Source organism: Myiozetetes cayanensis, unplaced genomic scaffold (assembly GCF_022539395.1).
Source record: "Myiozetetes cayanensis isolate MyiCay16 unplaced genomic scaffold, myiCay2020 scf7, whole genome shotgun sequence".
In the NCBI taxonomy this organism is placed as follows: Eukaryota; Metazoa; Chordata; class Aves; order Passeriformes; family Tyrannidae; genus Myiozetetes; species Myiozetetes cayanensis.
Window position 1 is genome coordinate 53,019,122 of NW_026087964.1, and position 22,699 is coordinate 53,041,820.

At 41.4% G+C, this 22,699-nt stretch overlaps 1 protein-coding gene across 19 annotated transcripts in view; it reads right to left on the bottom strand.

Annotated features, from left to right (window-relative positions):
* The window catches only part of ADGRL3 (adhesion G protein-coupled receptor L3), a 508,900-nt gene that overhangs the window by 171,558 nt on the left and 314,643 nt on the right, over nucleotides 1-22,699 (bottom strand). For 15 of the 19 annotated variants that reach the window (XM_050337727.1, XM_050337726.1, XM_050337714.1 and 12 more), the window contains 2 exons: nucleotides 8,960-8,974; nucleotides 6,379-7,179 (listed from right to left, as the gene is read on the bottom strand). In XM_050337727.1, the coding sequence (XP_050193684.1) occupies nucleotides 6,379-7,179; nucleotides 8,960-8,974 (816 nt within the window). The remainder of the gene's footprint in view (nucleotides 1-6,378; nucleotides 7,180-8,959; nucleotides 8,975-22,699) is intronic. The other 4 variants (XM_050337709.1, XM_050337722.1, XM_050337720.1 and 1 more) reach the window with 1 other exon arrangement.

Here is a 22,699-nt window from a genome sequence, read left to right on the forward strand (position 1 = left end):
TTTTTCCCTACGCAATTACCCCACTATCTGCATCCCAAGTTTGCTGCCAGAAACAGCCGTCTCAGCTTTTCAGACACGTTCTTGGCAAGGTGCTTTCTCCCTCATAGTGTTTGACAGGATTATGAAGTGATGAAGTCTCTGGTCTCCTTTTGTTTTGAAGCCTGAAAGTGAAGTTTAGCTTAATAATTTTGTCTCTTCCTGCCCCTTTCCTACTTCAGCCATCCTGGTTGCCCACCAGCCCAGTACCCAAGTGCTCCCAGCCCATGGATCTTGGCTGCGACTTCATGGCATGTAGGTCTTCATTCCCATTTGGTTTGCAATGGTAACAACTGATCTCCTAAGAAGATAACAGCAGTATCCTCGTTTAGCTTATGGATGAGTTAGGTCTGCTGTACCATTTTCTCAGGCTGGCTCACATAGGTGCCTCATAGCAGGAGCAGTGAACTGAAGAAGAGGAGGGTTGCTCCAGCTCTCTTTGGTAAGGATATCTGCTGTTCCATGGTCCTACTGAGAGGAGTACAGTTTTGTTTGGGAAAAGGGAGCAACCACATATTTATTCATACTGGAAAGACACTGAAGATACTCCCACTGTGCCAACCAAACAGTATTAATATTTATGAAGTGTTCCGCAAAGGGAGCATTTTGAAGCTGAGGGATCTTGCACTTTTAAAGTATTTTTTGTGAGAAAGTAGACGAAAGAGCTCAAGCTCCAGCTTTCTGGACAAAAAGCAGAAATCCCTAGTTTCAGAAAAGTCTCCAGTGGTATGATGCTTTTTTATTACTGTTTACTCAAACACTGCTTTACAAAGAGGGCAAATTTAAAACAGGATAAAAATGAGGAGACAGACCAGGTCTCAAAATGGGGTAGAAATGCAATTCTGGATCCCAGCATACTCCAGGGTAGATGAAATCTCCTCCTGTCCTTTTGAACTTTAGATACTGTCTGCCCAGCAAATGTAGGCTGAGATGCCTGCTTTGTTATTAAAGATGTACCGCTTTTTTCACCTCCAAACTTAGACATGTCTCTCTGCCTTAGATAGCAAAAAGGGACTAAAATATTTATAGAATAAATGGAACATGAATATGTAGGCAAATATTAGAGGATAAAAGCCAGGGCCCGAGTCATGCTACATGTTTAGCAGAAGCTCCTGAAATGAAGCACTGATCTCTCTGAAAACCTCCAGCAACACTGTGCAACCAGCAGCTGTCACTGTAAGCAATGAAGAGAAACAGGAGTGAGTCAGGGATGCTCCTAGATGGGAGGAAAGCAACTGGAAAATAAAAACACAGGAGCAGCTGCAATTAAACACTCAGCAGCTCCCTAAAAATGGCCCTTGTCCACCAGAAGCTGCTCATCAGAAAGGCTCAGACGGCCTTTTAAAACGCAGTTCAGATTCAGCTTCAGAGATGGTAAGCGTGGCTTATCACAGTGGGATCTTGAAGCGATGGCAATTCATATCCTGTGCACAAGTGGGATTTAAGATTCTGCAGCCCTTTCGATGCGTTCTCGGGCAAGGATGTAGGGCGTTAGAGGTAAGTAGTGCAGGAAGCAGCTTTCAGCTACCTATTAACACGTGACAGCTTTGAAACATTCAAGATCCTCTGCCCACTATCCACATTACTCAGCTGTCAAAGGAAAGGCCTCAGATTTATGATGTGAAAATTACATTTTAACGAGGTGTCATATGTGTTTAAAGTTCTTATTCATCACCATACTGCCACATCTTTTACCCAAGACTCAAATGCACTTAATTAGCATACTATGAGGACAGAGGGTTCACCTTATCTGCATTATAAAACTGCTTCAGGAAGAAAAAACACAAAACAGCCCAGACATTCTCATTGAATAAAACGGTTGCAATCACACATCAAAAGAGCATGCCACAATACTTGGCAAAATGTGGAAGATAAAATTTTGACATGCACCCTCTGAGGCTTTTAAGTTATCACAGATATTGACGGAACCTTTGTATCTCATTTGGTTATCAGAATGGCAGTCCACAGCGTTAATATGCAATCTATGGACACCACTTAAGCAGAATGAGGTTGTATTAGGAGTCCTACATACAATACCACTGTCTTCCTTATGTATTAGGCATATTTATTTATTAAGTTCATACATCTATTAAACACCCCCTATGATAATGTTTGGGTCCCCTGGACATAATTCAAAACATCTTCTCATGAATAGGAGGTCTGTATGTCCCACATCATTGGGAACAGCTGCCAGGACATTCAAGTACCAGATATGCACAGAGGGATTATCAACCTGGATTATCTTCCCTGGGCTTCTTCACTGTCAAGCTATGGGACAGGCTCCAGTCCCCACCTAAGCACCTGAACTCTCAGTCGGCACATCCCAAGCCCCAGCAAGAGCTGCCAACACTGGCACGGGGTACCCCAGTCATTTAAAGACAAAACTTCTGGTCTCTCTGCTGCCCAGAAACCCCTACCTGGTGCCCAAGCAGGAGCCAGAACAGCGCAGGGAGGTGCAGAGACACAAAACCGTGAGATGTGCAGTTTGTATGCAGCACAGCACTGGGAAGCAGGATGGGAGCACTTTCCGTTTTTGGAGAGGAGGGTTTGTTGATATTTTCTTGAATTTATTTGCGCAGAATGCATCACAAGTGGGTGATGATTAAAACAGGTAGCACTGGTGCATATTAAGACTGATTAGGCTGCAGAAAATTTTCATATTGTCAATACAGCCTTCTGTTTCCCTCTCTGCTTATCACACAAAAAAATAACTTGAACACTGTTCTGGGTTTAACTTCTTGAAGAATGTGATGAGGTGCAGAGTTTTTCTTACTATCACTCCAAATTAGCAAACTCAACACCAGCTACAAAGAAATAACCCAAAAACTCGGGAGGGGTTATGAAGAAGCATCCTCCAAAAAGCTCATTCTAAGGCCAAACAGCTTAAAGAAAATACACTTCAAAGGCTTTTGGTATCTTCAAGTTCAGTTCTTGAGGGTAGACACTAATGATCTGTTTCTTGGGACTTGAAGGCACTGAGCAGTGTTTGCTTTCAAAAACACATTTGGGATAAAAGAAAAAACAACCCCAGACAAAAGGAAAAAAACAGTGGGATAAATCCTTAAAATGCAGTTTTTCCCGTTTCTGAGAATAATGAACAATTGGGTTTAATTCCATCAAGAGCCTTGAAATGCTTCTAGATTAGCTAAACTCAACTTTTAACACTTCAAAATATTTTGTCTTCCCTGGTAACTTCAACTGCTACAGAAGATGAGCACAGAAACTCCAGGGTTTGACACTCATTTACTCTGAGGAGTAAAACCCCATTTTTTTAAACAGTGGGTGAGAGATGCTCTACAACACTGAAGATCTCAAATATGTTCCAAACCTATATGCACAGCTCTTTAACTAAAAATCACAGAAAACGTTAAGACACTGTAAACAGCAAGAGGATGTGATCCCTGCTTTTCCTATAAACTACTATCAACTCCTGTCTACTCTCATTTTCTCTGGACAGTTTGGTAAAAGACTGAAAAGTGAACTGGAGTCCCCAGAATCTGTTTTTTATTTTAGATATCTCTGAAATGTATGATACTAGTGATTTCAAATACGTTTCAAATATGTTACTATTTAAGTAGCTAAATATATCACTTTTCTTGTTACGACCAATTTTTGGGTTTAAGAGCTCTTCTAAAACTTCAGTCTTAATTGTTTTTTAACAACCCATATGTTCAACCCATCAATTTTACAACCTTTTTTTTATTTTCTAATTAAGCAGATATTGTTTACAATATTTTGCTACTCAAACTGTAACCCTATGGAAAATGGCTGCATTGAACATTGCTCTAATATGGAGAAACACTGACAATTTTCAACAAGAAGGAAAATACATATCCACAATCCACTCTATAAAAAAATAAATATCTAAAAAACAAATAAAAATATCCTCAGTTTTCACTGCTTTCCCAGTGTCATATTGGCTCCTGTTCTGCTCTTTGGTGGAGGAACTGGGCTCAAGCCAACCATATATTTAGTGTTACATGTAAAGCAATGCAGCATGAAATTTGGTGCTAGCCAGAAAATGAGTTGCATTGAATTTGGAAGAGAGCATCATGCAGATCTGGTCTCCTGGCTCCTCTCTGCAAAAAAACCCCTGGTATCAAGCAAGTGTTTGCTCACCTGTTCAGTTCAAAAATCAGTGCTTCTGCTTGACTGATTCATAAAATAATGTTCCCACTAATCAGGCTATGTGGTAATGGAGCACTAAACTCCCCTTGCAAAGTTATTTTTCTTCGCTTTGAAATGCCTTGGCCCATTCAAATTGTCTCATTGAAAAATTCAGTTGCTGTTAGAGCAGTCCTCTCAAAAGTCTTCTAAACCCATAAAATAGTGAGGTAATGGGATCCTTATGGATTTCTGCCAAAAAGGAAATCCTGACAATTTTCAAAGAAGAGGAACGCATGTAAAATTCAGCCTCACGTCCACATTACAAAGCTATCAAAAATTGCACAACAGGAACATCAGAGAAGGTCACCAGATTCCCTGACACCAGATTAACCCTCTCATGCCCACCACCCAAACCTAAAAACTGCTTCAGCAATCTAAAGCACTGTAGGATTTTAATTTATCTTCCAAACAAGAGAGCAACAAGGACAAATCAAATCCTTGCACCACACGGACTTTCAGTCCCCTGCAAGGTTTTCCCTTGCTGTCTCATCTCACCAGTTTAGACTGCGGAAAAAAGGAGAACAATTTCCTTTTTTTCTGGGAAAGCACAAAATTTAGGTTTTTCACTGATTACAGCTTTCTTTTTTTTTTTTTATATAAGATACTATTACTGACAACAGTCACCAAATGAAAAAGCGGTAGCAGAGAGTCCATTATAATACCTGGAAATAATTCACTGAAAAGGAAAGCCTGTGAAATAGAAGGGATACAATTGATTCTCACTCCTTGGGGATAACCAATAGCTCACAAATTACTCTGCTTCACTCCAAGACTCAGAAAGTACATGCTGATCATTAGGTTGGGAGAATGAGAAGTATTACTTCATTTTTTGCTCATCTGAGATTTTGCAGAGGTTAACATCATCAAAAATATCTCTACTCCTGGCTTAACAGTCACTCGGTTTTTGTTCATCTGCCTCCTTAAGATTTTCTTCTCCCCTTCCTTACATTTTCGAATAAAAATGAGAATTTAATTGCCATTTTAATGCTTTTATTCCAACCCTTCCCAGATTTTCATATCCACAATTTCTGTCAGCATTTCTTGGTACATTTTTATTATATGGTAAGAGGTTGCACACAGTAAAAAAAAAAAAGAAATGCTCAGCAACAGAAACCTTTTGACTTCTCTTGCACTTTGAAACCCTGAATCCATTTACCCACTTTGAAGTTTCTTGCTTCCAAAAAGAAACGTTTTAGAAATAGCCATGTTATGAATTGAATACTTTACTGTCCAAATTACATTAATAACATCTTTTTTCTTACTTTTTCAGCCTTTCAAAATACACAGTCCACCACAGGAACTACCTGAACTATGACTAAATCACATATAGAAGCAACCATTTGAAAATGACTGAACAAATGCTGTTTGGAAATTCTTGAACTGTCATACAAGTTAGACCACAATCTAAGGCTAAGTCATGTTACTAATAAAGTGGCAACTTTATACTTGTGAAATGATTAAGAAGTTGATAAAGTTAAGGGAACATTACTAAGTAATTACCAGCACAATTTCTAAGAGGGGAAAAAGGTGGAAAAGCTGGGAAACCTCTGGGGGTCAGATAGTTCTCTGAGAGAAAGTACAGTAAGTCACAGTAAGTAATGAAATGCTTTAAAAAAACCCTAGAGCAACTTTACAGAAAATAAACCAAGAATGTGTAGGATTTTAGTGTTGATTCCCCTCCTGACTCTAGACACACACTCGTGGGTGCATGTATGCAATTAGGCTCAGCTTTTCTAAACAGACAAAACTCCCCCAGCTTAATGAAACAAAGTAATTTAAACTGGCAGGCAGTTTTTCTCCAGATGTTTGCAGTGACAGCATCTTTTAGATTTTATTTTGGCTGAAATTCCTGCAGAAGGGAAAACAATTTGATGATATAGGAAAGAAAATTCAAGCAGAAAAGACTGCTACCCCTGTGATGTGAGGAAGAGCATGGGCATTTGGAAACTGTTTCAGGTTAATTATGCATAGCATACTCCTTTGTACACTTTATTTCAACTATGACCAAAAAAAATATTCTGCACATATAAATGTCTTAATAACCATCACAGGTTCTGTGGTGCAGGTTAATTTACAGAAACTCAAGCAGATCAGTAAGACAGGCGTGTACTTCAATTTTACACCTTATTTGCAAAAGAAACAATTTAGAATTTGTTTTGGCATTAAAACTCTTACCTGCTCTGCTGTCCAGTGGGCCAAAATCCAAGGAGTATTTTACAACATGATAGTTGTTCCATACATAAAGCAGGTTGTCCCGGGGATTATAATCCACAGCAGCAATGTACTGGTAGGAGTTTGGAAAGGGCACATCCACCATGCTATCCTTGCTTTGGTCAGTGTTATATATGTAGTCTATTTTATTCCCTGTGGCTTCATTGTCGTCATCTTCATACACAGACTTCACCACGTATAAAATCCCACAGATCATGAAGGCATTCGAAGCTGACCTCTTGTCATAGGCAGTATCCCACGTTCCTTCGATCCTTAACGTGTAAGGGTTTAACTGGCTAATGACTATTTTGCCATTATTTTGTTCTGTTGCATAGATTACCCACAGCCCGTTCTCATCCACAGCCAGGTCTATGTCGGACTTGCCTCCCCAGCGGTAGGGAGAGGTGTCGTGGTAGTTTGCGTTCGCTATGATGGCCTCCCCGCTTTTTATCCTTGTCCGCAAGTCAAACTTGACGATGTTCCTGGTCCGCTCCTTGTTGAAGAACAAAGCCCCATCGTACACCACGAACCCCGTGCCGTCCACCCGGTGCGGGAGTTTGTAGGTCGTGGTTGGCCTCCCGGCGATGAAGTCGTCCTTGGAGGAGTACTCCGTCAGCGTGTCTGTCCGGTACGGTGTCCAGGGCATGTAGTAGATCTTGTCAGATGCCTGCAGAGGGTCCTTGCACCAGGCACCGGACTGGTGGTCGGATTCAAATAAGTGTTCGCTCTGGTACACTCCTTTCAGCAGTCCGGGGCAAAGAAAAACTGTTATCGGGGAAAAGAATTTGAAAGAAAAACAAAGTTAACGACAGTTCAGGGGTGGTCGGCCCAAGCATCTCAAAAGCTTCTAGTCCTGGAGTAGAGGACACTTGAGACCAGTGGAAACCCAAGAGCAATGCCTTGTACCTAGAGACTAACCTTGCTGCCCTCCATGTCTCTAGAACAAGATTTGCTCCATCGAACTGATTTCCCCCCCTGCTTTTTCTATTAACTGTGGCTTGTTTTCTCATTGCTTTTCGAATCTATTTTTACAGGTGTACTTACTTGGACCACTCGCCTTTGTAAACTCTGAAATGAATATGTGCCCCCAAAGGATTTCTGGGTTTGTATTTCCAAATTATATTCTGCAGTGAATCTGTACCTACTGGGTGAAGGGCTAAACTCCGAGGGAATTGATCCACATATTTATTTGAACAGCCCATAGAAGAGTGGCCTAGAAATGGAAATAAGAGAAAGAAATTCCCATCCTTACAGCCCAAGTGATATTAAATATTTAAAGGGTACCAATAGCAAAGCAGAGGCGAATCCCTTAGCAACTCAGAGGAGTGTTTTAAGCAAAGGGAGTTGGGGGGAAACAACCATCTGTAGTATAACTAGAAATGAGATTTTCAAAGCTGCTACAGGACACATGAAACATGCAGTCCACACAATTAAAAATGAATGACATATGGATGCTGAAAGGAAAAGATAAGGAAGGAAGGAAGAAAGGAAAGAAGGAAGGAAAAGAATAAAGTTCGCTGGAGAGGAACCCAAGGTCTAGATTTTAATCAGTTAAAAAAATGTCCTGTTAAATATAGTAGTAATTCAAACTTAAAAACATATACCTTCTATTGTTACATGAGAGGAGCACAGAGGAGCAGTTTGACTAACTGGGATGCTTTGCTGCTCAGACTTCGGGTGGGGTGGGGGGTGCTGAGAGGGGCCAGGGCATGCCCAACACCTGGGAGGAGGCTCAGCCGGTGCCCAGCTGACCCTGGCACCACAGGAACGCCAACACCAAGAGGCCGGCCAGCTGGATGGGGAGGCAAAAGGAGGGATGCTGCAGAGCAAAACCAGCTCGTTTAGCCCTCGTCATCCCCGCTAGCAGCCTCCTGACTCGGAGGTGCGTGTGCAGCTTTGGGGGGAGAATACATGTTGGTTATTTGTAATGCTGATCTCCACGGGCGTGAGTGGTACCGTAACCACGACGACAGGATGGGCAGCTGGGAAGCACGAAGAGGTATCCCACCACGTACTTCCGTTAGCATGGGGATGGCAAGATGGGATCCCACATTCACACTTCCTGCTCGGAGTGTAATTAATTATTTTTGTAAATGCAGAAATTGGTAATGTTGTCTGCAGAACAAGATGGGAGGAAAATCAGATTCAATAACTGGCATAAAATTGTATAGATCCATTGGAGTCTAAGTAACCACACAGAGTTGCTGATAAAGAGGTGCCATTTCCAAGAGGCTTTTATGCCATAATTAGTATACTTATGCACATACGTACATATGCATATTTTCCAAATTCTTTTGGGTAGGAGAAGAGTGAGTTACCTAAGCCTTTGAATAGAAATTTAATGAAAAAAAGTGGCAGTGGTAAAAAAACCTTTCAGCAAAAATGAGTTATCCGGTGAAGTTGAGCAGCAGAGATACTAAATAAACTTTAACAAAAAGGTAGTGAGAATTAATGACAAAGTATTTCAACTAAAACGTTAAACTGTTAAATAACTTAGCCTATACATAAGTAATATATATATATAATTTGAAAGGTATTTAATTACCTTTTTGTTCCACTTCTATTGTAGAGAGAGAGGTAAAGAGAGAAAGGAGAAAAGAGAATAGATTAATGGTACTGTATTGGCCAGGTATTTTTCTTTACCTCTTCCATATGAAAAGGAAGTTTCATTAATTTACTTTAGTATGTGAACATTTTATATATATATATATATAAACCTTTCCTCTGATATACACTGGATAATATGCAGACAAGCTGAACAAAATACAGATTAATTTTAACTTCAGAAAAATCTTTAAGATTAAAAAAAAAAAGCTCAACACTTGGGACATAATGAGCCCCCTGAACTATTTGAAATATCGTGTCAGCAGCAACCTTGGACCAGTTTCATAGAGCAAAATGAAATACCCATAAACTGAAATATGACTGATACAGATTTATGTATAGAATAAAAATTCCAGGGAGAAACTTTATAGAACATACATCTTCATGTATTTCACCAAAGTCCTGTGAAACAGAGATCCCTACTTAAAGCAGGAGAATATTTCCTTGTGACACAAAAAGAGAACTTAGGAGAGTTAAATGAAGCACGTCGTTGGATATTTGTAGAGTCCTGTCCTATATCCTTGGAGAAACAAACTTTAGTAAGACTTGAGGAGAAAAAAAACCCAAACATTTGAAATATTGTAATATTTATATGACTTATAAGATCCCAAAGATTTAAAGTGTTGATGAGTTAAAAATATCTAAGCACTATTTAAAAAGCCCAACCCCAGAACTTGCTGGATATTTTTTGCTGAATTATTCACCATGTCTCATAATGCAGCTGAAGAGGCTGTGTCCCTTCAGACAAAGCCCCTTGCAGGCAGAATAAATAAATGCAGTGCACTTATTAATTGCTAAATGCTCAGTACTAGTTTCTGTACCAAGCAACCTCCTGTGAGAAGCTTTTGGGGGGCCTTATCCAAAAGCTTCCTGCAGTTGTGGCACAGACCCTGTCTTTTACAGCGTGGTGGGGACACAGACATCTCCTGCAACCCCAGACCTGGGGTTTGCTGGTTCCTCAGGGCCTCTTCCCTGAAGGGGTAAGAGAAGACAAGCCCCATAATATATCAGAGGGAGAAGTGAGAACTTGCCAGCAAACCAGTATGATTTTGACAGCAGAGGGATCTCTGTTCAGAGAAGCGAGACAAGAATGCAAAGGTATGCACATGTGCTTTGATTTTGCTTGCTCAGAGTTCACTCCAGCCCCTTCCAGACTGTCCTCTGGTGCTGGGATTGCAAATCTCTTTGCATTCAAAAGTCTCAATTATTTGGATGGGAAACTGCAGGCTCAATAGCAGAACAATTCCAGGATAGGGCTACAAATGCACTGGCCAGACACTGGATCTACACTTCCCCGTGCAGGGAGGCACAAAGCTGGAGCCAAATGCAGCTCCCATAACGAGTGTTTCCAAACTTCAGCAGCCTTTTTTACCTGGGCTTTGATTCAGGCTCCTTTCTACTTTGTAACAGGTTAAGGTTAAAGGCAAATGTTTTCAGCATGTGGCTGTCAGGGCTCTGGGGAACAGAGACAATGCATTTGAGTGCAAGCACCTGATTTTGCAAGGGAAAGAGCCAGCAAGATTAAAAGGCTCCAGACTTAGCAATTGGAGAAAACTGCACAGCAATTGTACTCCCCGTCCCAGGCTGTGGCTGGTCACGGTTAAGTAAGGTATTCAGAGAAACATTAAATGTCTCTGGCAAAAGCCAGAAGGCAACATGACAGATCCTCAAATGCATGGCTTCATGCTGATTCTTCTGGCTGATGGTATACAGTACCTCTGGCAGCATAGAAGGTAGCAATTTACATTTTCAAATGAGCAAAAGCTTTTGTAATGCACTCGAACAACAGTGTGATATTGTAAAGCACAAAGAGAGAAGCTTCTAGAGGAGATAATATATTTGCAGCCAGCTGCTCTGGGTGACCTGAAGTGTTGATTACCCTTATCCTGAATAGCTCATATGTGTTATTAGCGGTCAGTGCCATATCCAGCTCTCTTATAATTTCAAATACAGATGTGTTTTGCTGACCTGCTGCATGCTGTTTCCATTGTATGTATCCCAAATACATATTTTCCCTCTGCTGATTTAAGACTTAATGCTTTTGAATGGCAGTAATTACTCAGTTTATATTGGGGGGCCATATTTTTCAAAGAGGTTGCATCAGAGGCTTGGAGGATTTACCTCATAGAGCAATACTAAAAGGAAGGGTCTAATTATAGTCCAATTATCCCTTCAGTGACACAACACAGCACTGCAAAACTGTCTTCTGAAAAAACAGTGGAATTTTTTTAATTTCACCTAATTAGACAATGTTACATCTCTGTAATGCCTGTGCCAGTCCACAGAATTGAAGTACTGCTGATAGCACAGGGGCCACCTTACCTTCCTACAGGGATCTACAGAAAAAGCAGGCATACACAACTTTTACTCTTACAGCGAGATCTTCCATTCCTGCTATCTCTGCGTTTGAGGAGAACAAGGATATTTCTCCTCAAATTCATATGCTGGTTGCAGGCCAGTGCCATTGGCTTCAACAGTGCCTGAGGCCCAAAGGAAATCAAAGAACCACTTGCCAGGTCTGAGGGAAGTTACGAACAAGACTTTCCACGTACAGTGATTTTCTCATGTTTCTTCAGATGGAAGTAAAACCGAGGACAATGTGCAATCATGGGTCACCACAGCCTGTCCCCAAGCGATCAGGCAAATTCCTGCCACCCATTCAGAGAAATCACACAAAAACATTAATTAAATGTTCTTAGCACTGCTGGTTGAGATTCTGAAAACACACTCTGGTACAATTAACACTTGAACAACATTGACTGCTCATTTTCTTACCACCACATTGAATTGCACTCAACCATTTAAGGCACAACCACACAGCGGCAGAGCCGTATAGAGAGCTGTCTCCCTGGCACTGCTTCAAACCCACACAACAGCAGTACAAAACTCCTGGAAAAAAAATTATGTGAGTAGGGAGATGTTAAAAGGCAATTACAAGAGTGAGAAGTGAGCAAAAAGTTGTGCCCTGTACTTTGTTAGCTGTTTGTTTGTTTGTTTGTTTTTCAGGGTAGATTTTTAATAGCAGAATAAGTGACATCCACTCCCTGTTCCTGTCCTTTACAGATCAGCCTGATTTAATACACTCAGACTAATAATTAATAGACTCAGTGTTAAACACATAGTCAATTGACAAAATAGGAGTAAAAAACCCAGGTTTTTGAGGCTGACCTTAGTAGCACAAGATGCAGCATCTCAGCCACATCAAGGGTGCTTCATGCCAGACTGCTGCATCTCGCACCCACCAACCAACTGGACCTGATGCATAGGCAGGTGAAGCTGAAAAGCAATCACCACACTAGGAAACAAATTAGGGAGAAACATCCCCAGAAGGCCTGGTCCCGAAAGATGACCCACGGTGCAAGATGGTGACCATCACACAGATGACTCACCACTTGGCCCTGAGCCCTGTTGCACTGGACTTGAGCACTGCAGCTCTCTCTGACTATCAAACCAAGTCCCAAAGGTGCCTCTTATCAGGGCTTCCCATATGAGGGTGGTCTGGGATCTACAGCCTCTTCTTTCTTTCTGTAATTCTCTAGACCTCAAGCATCCACATTTCTTTCAACCTTTGACATGAGGGCTTCCCTACAGCACCCACAGAAGGCTCTCCCAATTTACATGTTTCTCCCCAACACACAGCTCTATCTGTGAGTTTTAGGTTGAACAGGAACATGTTTGAGAACCTGCAAATCTAGTAAGGCACCCCAAAGCATGCCCTTGTAGAGCTTGCTCTTCTTTTTTGAAGTCATGGCTGGGTCCTGGAGTCACAGTCGCCTACTAAAAGGTTAAAGTAAACAAGAGACATACTCAAAATTCAGGGCATCCCAGCATGCATTGATAACAGACTTCCTTTTACCTATCAAAATAGAAAGCAGTAGTCTAGACAACTGGGCAACATCAGATTCACAGCACATCCAGCATGGCAGATCACTGACCACAGGACCCTGTAAGTCAGTGACAGAGAAACTCTGCCCTCTAGGTTGTAGGGAAATCCACTGTTGGGTAGGAGGTATTTCCAGTCACACTGATAGTAACAGGGTCCAGTAAAACGTAGTCCTGAGCAGTTTCTGTTCCTAACATCCACATTTTACCAAAGTGGTTGAGGTCCCTGAGGAAATGCAGCAGTTGATAGATCAGAGACAGCATGAGAGTAGTAGGGCAAGATACTGCAGGAGGGTCATCAGCTTCTCACTCACCCCTCTGCTTCCTCATACCAGCATCCAGCCAGCGAGGCTGAAGAGGACCACACCTGAACACATTTCAAACCCATGGTACTCTACTGCTCTACAGGTGGTATATAGGCAGATATCAATGGACAAACAAGGAGGAAAGCTGAGCTCTGCAGCAGCAGATCTAAAATAAATATATCTAAACCCAGGGAATGAAAATCTTAGAATCGTGGAATGGTTTCAGTTGGAAGGGACGTCAAAGATCATCTAGTTCCAACCACCTAGCCATGGGCAGGGACACCTTCCACTAGATCAGGTTGCTCACAGCCTCATTAAAAAAAGAAAATACTTGTTTTTTAAAAGTTAGGTTCAAAAAATAATTTCAAACACACTCAAACCCTCATACACAGTTTACCAGAAGAAAAGGTAAGAGAGCTAGCTCAGCATTTATGTGACATGTTCTGGAAATCTAAAGTTCAAAATGCTGCAGAAGTACCTGTCTCTGCTTCTTTTTCTTCTCCCCGCACATAATTAAAATGACAAAAGAGACCACATAGCCAAATTCAGCACTCACTCTGTGGAGTACAGACACAAAACAAAATACATGCCACCATTTCTCTCATCCACCCTCTCCTTCTAGTAAAGCCTGCGGTCCCCTTGTGCAGGTGGGTGGCCCACCAGACCCCAAATGCCTTAATAATGGTATCAGAGTCACATCCACTGCAGCAAGCTCTAGCCAGCAGAAGGTCAGTTGATGTTTTGCCTCTAAGCAAACGAAAGCAAATAGGAATACAGTGGTCTTTGGTTTCAGTCCCTTTATTGCAGCTGTCCTCTCTACAGAAGACACAGTGACCAGCCTTCATCCCCATCCTCCACACCAAGCTGTCCCCAAATCACAATTTCACTTCAGTCGTTAAGTTAGTCCCAGTGAAACACTTATTTTCTGAGCTTTTAATGTGAAAAGTTTGAACTTGCAACAGTGAAAGACCTTTTGGGCCTTGGTTCAGAAGCAAGCACAGAAAATGGATGAATTCGATTTTCTGAGACTACTTTGCAAATACATACTGTTGCTATCTTTCCATTTTTTTGCCACCAAATCCTCCTTTACTACAATTTTTATTTTCTTTTTCTCCTCAACGTGACAGGTTTTCTACAATGCATTTAAAAGGGGAACAGACCCCATTAACATTACCTGGCTTTGAAGTCCAAGGGCAACCTGACACTTGAATGTAATGCACTCAGACTTTCATTCTCCAGCCAGAGGAGTAAGACATTATTCTTATCAATTATATCACCACAAATTATCTTTCTTGTGGCTGACAACTTCTGTTATGAAAGAACATTCAACCTCAAGCCTTCCTGTTGAAGTTCTCCACCGATTCAAAACTATTCTAAAAGCTAAGCTTTAAAGTTTATTCAGGTTTAAATTATTACAATGGCAGGAGTCAGTCTGTAACGTTATTTATCTTTCCAAGAAAATTTAAGGTTTCAGTAAATAGAATACATCTCTCTTCTTGACTGTACGTACCTGTGTGTGCACATTATACTCCCTCCTATAAGACTGGGAAAAAACTGTCTTGATTTATTTCACAGGAGAAATGCTTGCCTTTTACAGCAAATGAAGTGCTAATCCTTTATTTAATAAAAGGGAGGAATAATCTCAGTTGCTCAGCTTCCATATTACATTTTTCATATAATACCCAAGCATCAGCAAACAAAAGCGCTCTACAAGTACTGTGAGTTACAATGGTTTCGTGTAACACATTCCAAAAATTATCACCTCCTAATTAATTTTGCTGTGAAGTACAGAGATTGGAAATGTCAATAATCTACACTTCCATGAACCACAACCTAAATTAGATCCTTAAATATGGTATCTATAGATCTGCAGAAATCAAAGCTGTCGTTTTTCGTAAGTGGATTTTTTTTTTCTCCTTAGATTTCCATTCATTTGATAAATTTGTGAAACCTTTCAAACCATTAATTTGGGCTTCTTTAAAATGTCATTGCTTTCAGTCTGCTTTTTAATACATAATAACTAAATTTAATAGATGTTCACTATAATAAAACTAAGGATTATTAATGTTAAAACACCTGTCAGTATAACTTAAAGTCATCAGGACCCAGGAAACCGCTTACATACTTTGAGTCTTGTCCACTAGAGGTTTCTGTAAGATGAAAAAAATAATGGTTTCCTGCAAAATTGCCTTGTGTATCATACATCAAACTTCAGGCTATTTTGGGGGAATTCCATCTTTTTGTTAAGACATTCGCATCATGGATGACAGGCATCAGAGGCCAGAGCCCTCATATGGACTCTCCCTCAAACCCACGCAATAACAAATGCTTTTCCATGGCACTGTCCCCTGAGGTAAATTTTAGGAGCTTAAATGCTATTACCTCATTTCCTAATTTTAGGTACCAAACCACACAAAAAATTATGGTTTTAAATATTTTGTTAAGAAAAAAGCAAAAATCACTTCTGCAGGAAGAAAATGAAACTCAGGGATTCGGGGTTTTGGGGTTAAACAGATCCCTGCTGCGCACTCATCCCGGCAAGAGCAGCAAACAGCAAGCTGGTTCTCAACGATTTTGCAAACATTTGGATTTCCCGAAATTCAGTGAATAATTTCTGTTCTTTTTTTGCCTCTCTCCTCTCATTATTATTCCAGGTGGCAGTCACAGTGACTGGCTTCTCTGAAGAAGCAGACACTTAATCAGCTTCTGCAGATACTGAATGTGATTGCACTGCACTTCTAAATGTATTATTCCAAGAGATAAATATTTTTTTCTCAAGTAAAGATAATTCACTTAAGATATAATGAGTCCTGAAATATACTGCACTGGAAAGACAAGAAGCAGCAAGAATTGTTATATTCAAAGTTCATCTTCAGAAGAAATATCTGATTTTTTAATGTGTATAAATCTCTTCTGTAGATGAGATTTTATGTTTAGAGCACCATTCCAAAGATAAAACGATCTGTAAAACTAATTCATCCCTGAATTTGGGAAGGAAAAAAGTTGTTTATGCTAGTCAAAGTGTTTGTCAGAGCACTGGCCACTACTCACCACCTTCAAAAGTAAAAAAAAGAGCCAGGCAGACTTCAGTTGTCACCCTATGGCAAGTAGCACATCCTTCTGTTGACACCAGTTTATACAAAAAACAGCAGTAACTTCTGAAATCACTGCAACTCTCAGCTTGTTGTGCACCAGAATTTTCCTTTTAAATTTGTCAATTAAAAAGAAGCAGCAAGATGAGTGAGCATGAGAGGGGAAAAAAAGGACCATGCAAGTACTGTGCAAAATTCAATTATGGCTATAGGTCGTTCAGCCAAACTTTCCTTGGCAGTTGGCCTCTTATTGTTTCCACTACGACAGCAGATGACTGAGCTGCCATTAAATTACAGCAGAATCAGCCACCTGGACATCATTCTCCCATAACAGAAAAAAAAAAAAAGAAAAAGAAAAGTAAAAAAACCCATGAAAGTAGAGACTCAGAATGGGAGGTAAGCCCTATGGGGCTGACCCTTTGCAGCACTTATTCTGTAGCTGGTTCCTGCTGCTGCTGAAGAGCCTGATGCTGAGCACCCATCAGCCTTTTGCAACACAGCCCCGTAGCTGGGATGAGCGAGATGTGGAGATCCAGTCTCCTCAACAGAGACATGAATTAAACCTCATCCAGGCTGCGGGCTCCTTTACTCCTTTATAAATGGGAGAAAGGCATTACTGTACGTTACTTGCAGCTCCAACTCTAAAAAGAAAAAAAATAAAGATAGCTGAGTTCCAAGAACATTTATTTAATGGTGCCCCCCTGAAAAAGGTCTAGACACAAACTGAGTACCAAGATGCTGCTCCCATCCACCAAGAAAGGCATCTGTGCATGGAGAGGTGGACCAAGAGGTGCTGGAAACAGGTGTTGATCCTCCAGGGTTGCTGAGTATGATTTTTCAGGGCAGGAACATACCCCTAATTCCCAGTGTTGCCAGCTCAGTCCAGGAGTGCTCAGAGACAGAGTACAGAATGACAAACTGACAGAATGGTTAAAAATCCCACAACAAAACAGCTGTTTGGGAAATAAGTAAACTTGCCTGGTAAAATCTAACCCCAAAGAGCTCTGGTAAGCAAGTTTAAGTCTAGGTCTTACTCCCTTTGCTCATTCAGCCCATGTGTAATTGGGTCAGGTAAATAGTCCTGGATAACCAGCACCCTACTAGTTCCTCCTTCTGGGATGTCAAACGCACAGAAAGATCACAGGGCAACTAGGCAAATGTAGCAAATTAAGAATAATTATTTCCATAGCTCTTTTATATCTTTCTTTGCTGGATGAACTGTAAACCCTCCTTACACCTGACTTTAAAAGGAACAAAATCCTGAATTTCATTAAAAGATTTGTCCTCATCTGGGCAAGAGATAAATCTGGGATGTCAAGAGCCTGACAGGGCCATCAAGGCAAACATTAAATGTCTTGCCTTAAGCAATAGGTGGGAAGGGAAAAATATCTTAGGTGGGGGAGCACTGAATTAAAGCTCTGTGTCTTTTGGTCAGATTTCTCTCCAAAGAGGAATAAACTGTTTGTCATCCTGCCAGCTATGAGACTAGCTATAAAATAATAGATTCCACAGGCCCAAATGAGGCTAATCATGATTGCCAAGGCATGTCTGAGCTGTGAGAAGTGAGTGAAATCTGATGCTCTTCAGAGAAAACATTTATTGAAAAGCTCTTTGCTCTGCAATAAGCCTTGGCAGTTATCTCATGTCTTGGAGTATCTACCATATTTCTCATTTGATTGCAAGGCATATTGCTGACACCAGCTGCTATGGCTGAGTTTCCTTTAATAACGCTTTGGTAGGTGAAACACCGCTTCTCTTTAGCTGATGAGAGAACGGTCAGGAAGGATTTTGTATCAATTGCCTCTGTCAATAGTAGTTATTCCTAAGTGTCTCCAACTGGATGCTGTAGTAAAATGTCCATCAAAATCAGAAAAAGATTTCCACAGAGATGAACAACAAAGGGACACGTTTTTCTCCTCTCTGAACTGAGGGAACACCTACAAAGTAACTGGAGAGGTGGGATTTTATTGCAACCACTTTGGAGAGCAAGGGAAGAGCAGGGGAAGGAGATGTTAGACTTCAAACTGGTCCTTTGGAACAGATTTTACAATCTGGTGTAAATTTTAACAACATCTGCTACTTAAAAAGAGAAGACAAAAAATAAAAAGAATCAAGGCGTGCCTTCTAGCATTTTTAGGTTTAAGTAATTAACGCATGTTTGCTGTATGTGTGTGTGTGTGATCATATGCACACTCATATGCAGAGCAGTGACTTCCAACTTTTTAAGATTTAAACAATTAACCCAAGTGTGTGTCACATGCACACACGCTCACATGTGTAACACAAAGGTACTGGCACAGCTCATACTTTGAGGCTCATTCCTAAAACACTCTAAAGAAATTATTCTGACACTCACACTCATCTACAAACTGCTATGGCAAGTACTGCAGAAAATTGCTTAGGAGTCTTCATTTCATCTCCTCTTCTGCTTCAGCTCTCAGTACTTTGAGTCAACAGAATCTCAGCTGAGAGGCAGATGTTTCAGAGGAGATCATGCCCTGACGAACTGTGAAAGGCTCCCATGCCTTTTCCCCAGTTCATGCTCCAGATGTGCTGGGGGGAAGGGAGAGATTGTGTGCATGTCTGTGCAGTGCAACACAGATGGGCAGAGCTGCCTCCTTGAGAGGTACGGACCAGAAGGCAGCATTAAATGCGCTGGTTCATCTGAACGCTAGGCTGTCCCCACTCAAAGCCCAGCTGAGTAAATCCCTCTCTGCTGTGCACAGGCATCCTCCTCACCTGTTTTCCTCATCTCCCCGCCACACCAAGCAGTCATTAATCACTGCCTACCAAGCAGCACAGAAAACCCTCCCCGTATTTGCAGAGCTGACCAGAGGAGCAGGAATGAAGCCGGGAGTCCCTGCAGTGCTCTCGGCAAGGCTGCAGCAAGCCAGGCTGCCACACAGGCGGATCCTGGGCAGGCTGGCGCTGGGGTCTATTTACTTAACAAAGCACGCAGGTAAACGCATTAAGGGAGCAGCCTGCAGCAAAATGTGTGCTCTGAGCCCAAGTGTGAATAGAGAACACTTCATGGGTTTCGGGATTTGGCTCCCCACTGCTTGAATCTGGGACTAAGAAGGATGACATTGTATTTTATACTTACTTTTAAATGAATTAAGTACTGATATAAAGCAGGAACCTAGCTGGAATGAACTGTCACTTTAAAGGAATACATCTGAGACCTTTAACTTGCACAGGTATATTCAGTGAAGTAAAAATATTATTCTGCTTGGGAGAACCACAAATTACAGCAATAAAATATATGTGGTGAATATGTAGAAATTTGGTACTATTTGCAATGAACTGAATATTAGGCACTGCTAAGACCTATCATTTAATGAAAAAGAGACTACTTTATTTCTAATTTAAAGTATAAGAATTTACGGAGGTTTAGGGGAGTCTTTTGTGTGCTTTTCCAACAGCTTAACTTCTAATATATTATATATTCAGAAATCAGGATCCTTGAGCTCTTGCACATTATTTACTGGTGCGCATTATTGGAGTGGTCAGTGTGTGGTGCCCTCTCTCTATTTCATAGCCAATGCAGCTATTTCCCCATGGCATCAGTAGATTAAAAAAAAAAAATTCTTGCTAGAACAAAAAAAAAAAAAAAAAAAAAGTGACAATGAAACACACTCATTTTGCTATGAGGTAATTCAATAAATCTGTCTACTTTTCTAAGGCTTAGTTTTTATGTAAAACAACACTTATTTATCTTGCTACATTCAAAATGGAAAAAGAATTAAGGGTGAGGTTCAGTTTTCAGTCCAGCTTTTAGTAATATGAAAACAGGAAATAGTGCTAAAAGGGACCCTGGGAGATCTAGGGGACAGAGCCAGATGCCAAGGCTATGCCTGCTTCACATAAAAATGGTCTGTCTCTCTCTCAACCTCTTTTGGATAGTTTAGGTGATGCAAAACCTCAAGAATCAAATTATCACATTGCCAGAGGTTCACAGAGTGACAACGATGGGGCCCTGCTGATATGGTGGCACAGAGGACTTTGCCCTTTCCTTTCATTGCATCCTGTTCTCTTCTGCATTCAGGAGGCCTCATCTAACACATCTGATGGCAGCATGCCACGGCCTGAACTCATGAACAGCACAGGCATAGCTTACAGCATCTCCTGGGGGAGGAGATTCAGCTTCCTACCAAATTACTAATTAACCTTGGGGGTGGGAGGGAAGGGCTTTTGAGAAGAGTAGGACCAAAGTAAATACAGTAAGGTTGGTGAGAAGAGGCTGCATCAGGCTAAAATCTGAAATGAAACAGTTCAAGAAGCATCACCATTAAGACCAGTATGGAAACACAGCCTAGAGATCAGCTACCAACACACATCTCAACCATTATCCACCACAGTTCACTGCTAACCCAGTCTGCTTTCTCCATATGCACCTCTCAGAGAGAGGACACCTGCATGATAATAACACATGTTTCTGGAAGTGACAGCACATTATAAATTCAGATCACACTCAGGCATGACCCAACAAAGGGTTAATCAACTTTCAGGCCTGAGCAGGCTCCTAAAAGCCTAGGATGCTGTGCATCTGCCTCACAAGTTGAAGGGAAGAGCAGTGCCTTCAGTGAGGAGCTCTGGGTAGCCTACCTAACTGCTAGGAGCCTGCATGGCATATTTCAAAAATGAATACTTCTATAAAAATTTAAACAACTTTCAGTGCATTAGTATGTTCTCATTGAGCTAATGCACATAATAGAAGAAATGAGAAGAAAGTCCCCATGATGGCTCTACCTGGGTTAACTGAGGTGGAAGGCCTGATCTTCAGCTCTACAGATGTTAGTTTAAATTAGAAGATGACCAACTCATTTTTTAAAAAGGGCTCTGACTTAAAGAAAGCAGGTACTCAGCAGTTTCACAAAAATGATGGTCCATATCTTGGTGCAACACCGATGTTCTTTATAAAAGCAGACTGTGTGTGCGACCCAAGCCACGGAGAAAGGATGGAAGTGCACATATGACTTCGGCTGAGAGACTGCCCTTCTCCAAAAGCTAAAGGAGGAGTGATGGGGGCTCGTGGCAGCTGGTGCTGCCTGTTCTGGTGTCTCATTCAAATGGGGAAAAGAAAAAAAAAGGTGGATGTGATGTCTCTGGTGCTGCATGATCACAGGCAGCAGAGGGACACAGCTGACATGGGCATGGGGGCAGAGGTGGAAGCAGCAGCAGGGCCATCCTGCCCTTTGGGGTGCAATGAGGTTTTGATGATGCTGGGCCACACTCCCAGCAAAGGAGCCCACCATCAGGCTGCAGAATCCAGGCTGGTCCAGCTCACGAACTAGGACCTTTTTGATGATTCATGATTTCAACCAGTAGAATATGTATCCTTGAAACTTGCCATTGGAAAGGAATAGAAAATGGGCACAGAAATGCTACTTCATGTGGCTTTTCAGGGTGCACTGGAACCAAGAAAAGCCATTTTCATCCCTGCAAAAATCCCCAAATCCCTCTTGTGCAAAGGCACATCCAGAAGACTTATGCTTTTTTGTCTTCTCCTTACGTGACCACACATTCATCTCTTCCAGACAGAGTTTCTGCTGCCCTCACTCCCACAGCTGTGCCATGAAGACAGCATTCCTCATGACAGCTGAAAAATCTATAGGTAAAGACAGGTCTGATCAATTTACAGGAAGCTCCACTGCCAAGCTGAGCAGCAAAGTCCATAAACCCAGAAGATGCCTCTGTTTTCAAGCCACAGGGAACCTTCTGGGAAAGGCTATGGCATTGGTTTTGTCATGGCCAATGGGCAAGAAATGCAAGCTGGAAGCAGCCTGTTTTGCTGGCCTCCAGATCTGGACCCGACAATTTGAAAAAGACACCTTCAACTGATGGTTTCTGGACTCCCTGTTCAATGCAAAGAGGAGGTATTACACAGCTCCTCCCTCCAAACCACACTTGAGAAAGTAATATTTCTGTTTTACAGGTAAGGAAGCCAAACCTTAAAACTCTGACAGAGCAAGGGGCAGTGGTCTGGGACAGCTAAGACCAGGAGTTTAATTCACTCTCCATTAGCTTACAGCAATTTTTAGCTCAAAAACTCTCTAAGAATACCAGTGCTCCAGTTTTAAGCATGACAAAAGGCGAAAAAAGAGGGATTTTTACATTTTGCTCCAAGTCATGCAACAAAATCAGAGGAAAACTGGACCAGGTGCTCGTGGCACAATTTGTAGTGAATTAAGCGAAAGGAAACTGTGTTTGACATATGCACAGCTGTGCATGAACACAAGGACAGGAGAAATATGTTCAATGAAAAACTAAGATGACAAGCCTAGTACGTCAGAGATCTGGATGTGCTACAATAAACCTCCATTTGCTAAACATGTCTCATTTCTTCCTGAAGCACAAGTGGAGCCAGAAGAAAGCATCCATGGTATGAACAGCAAGAGCACA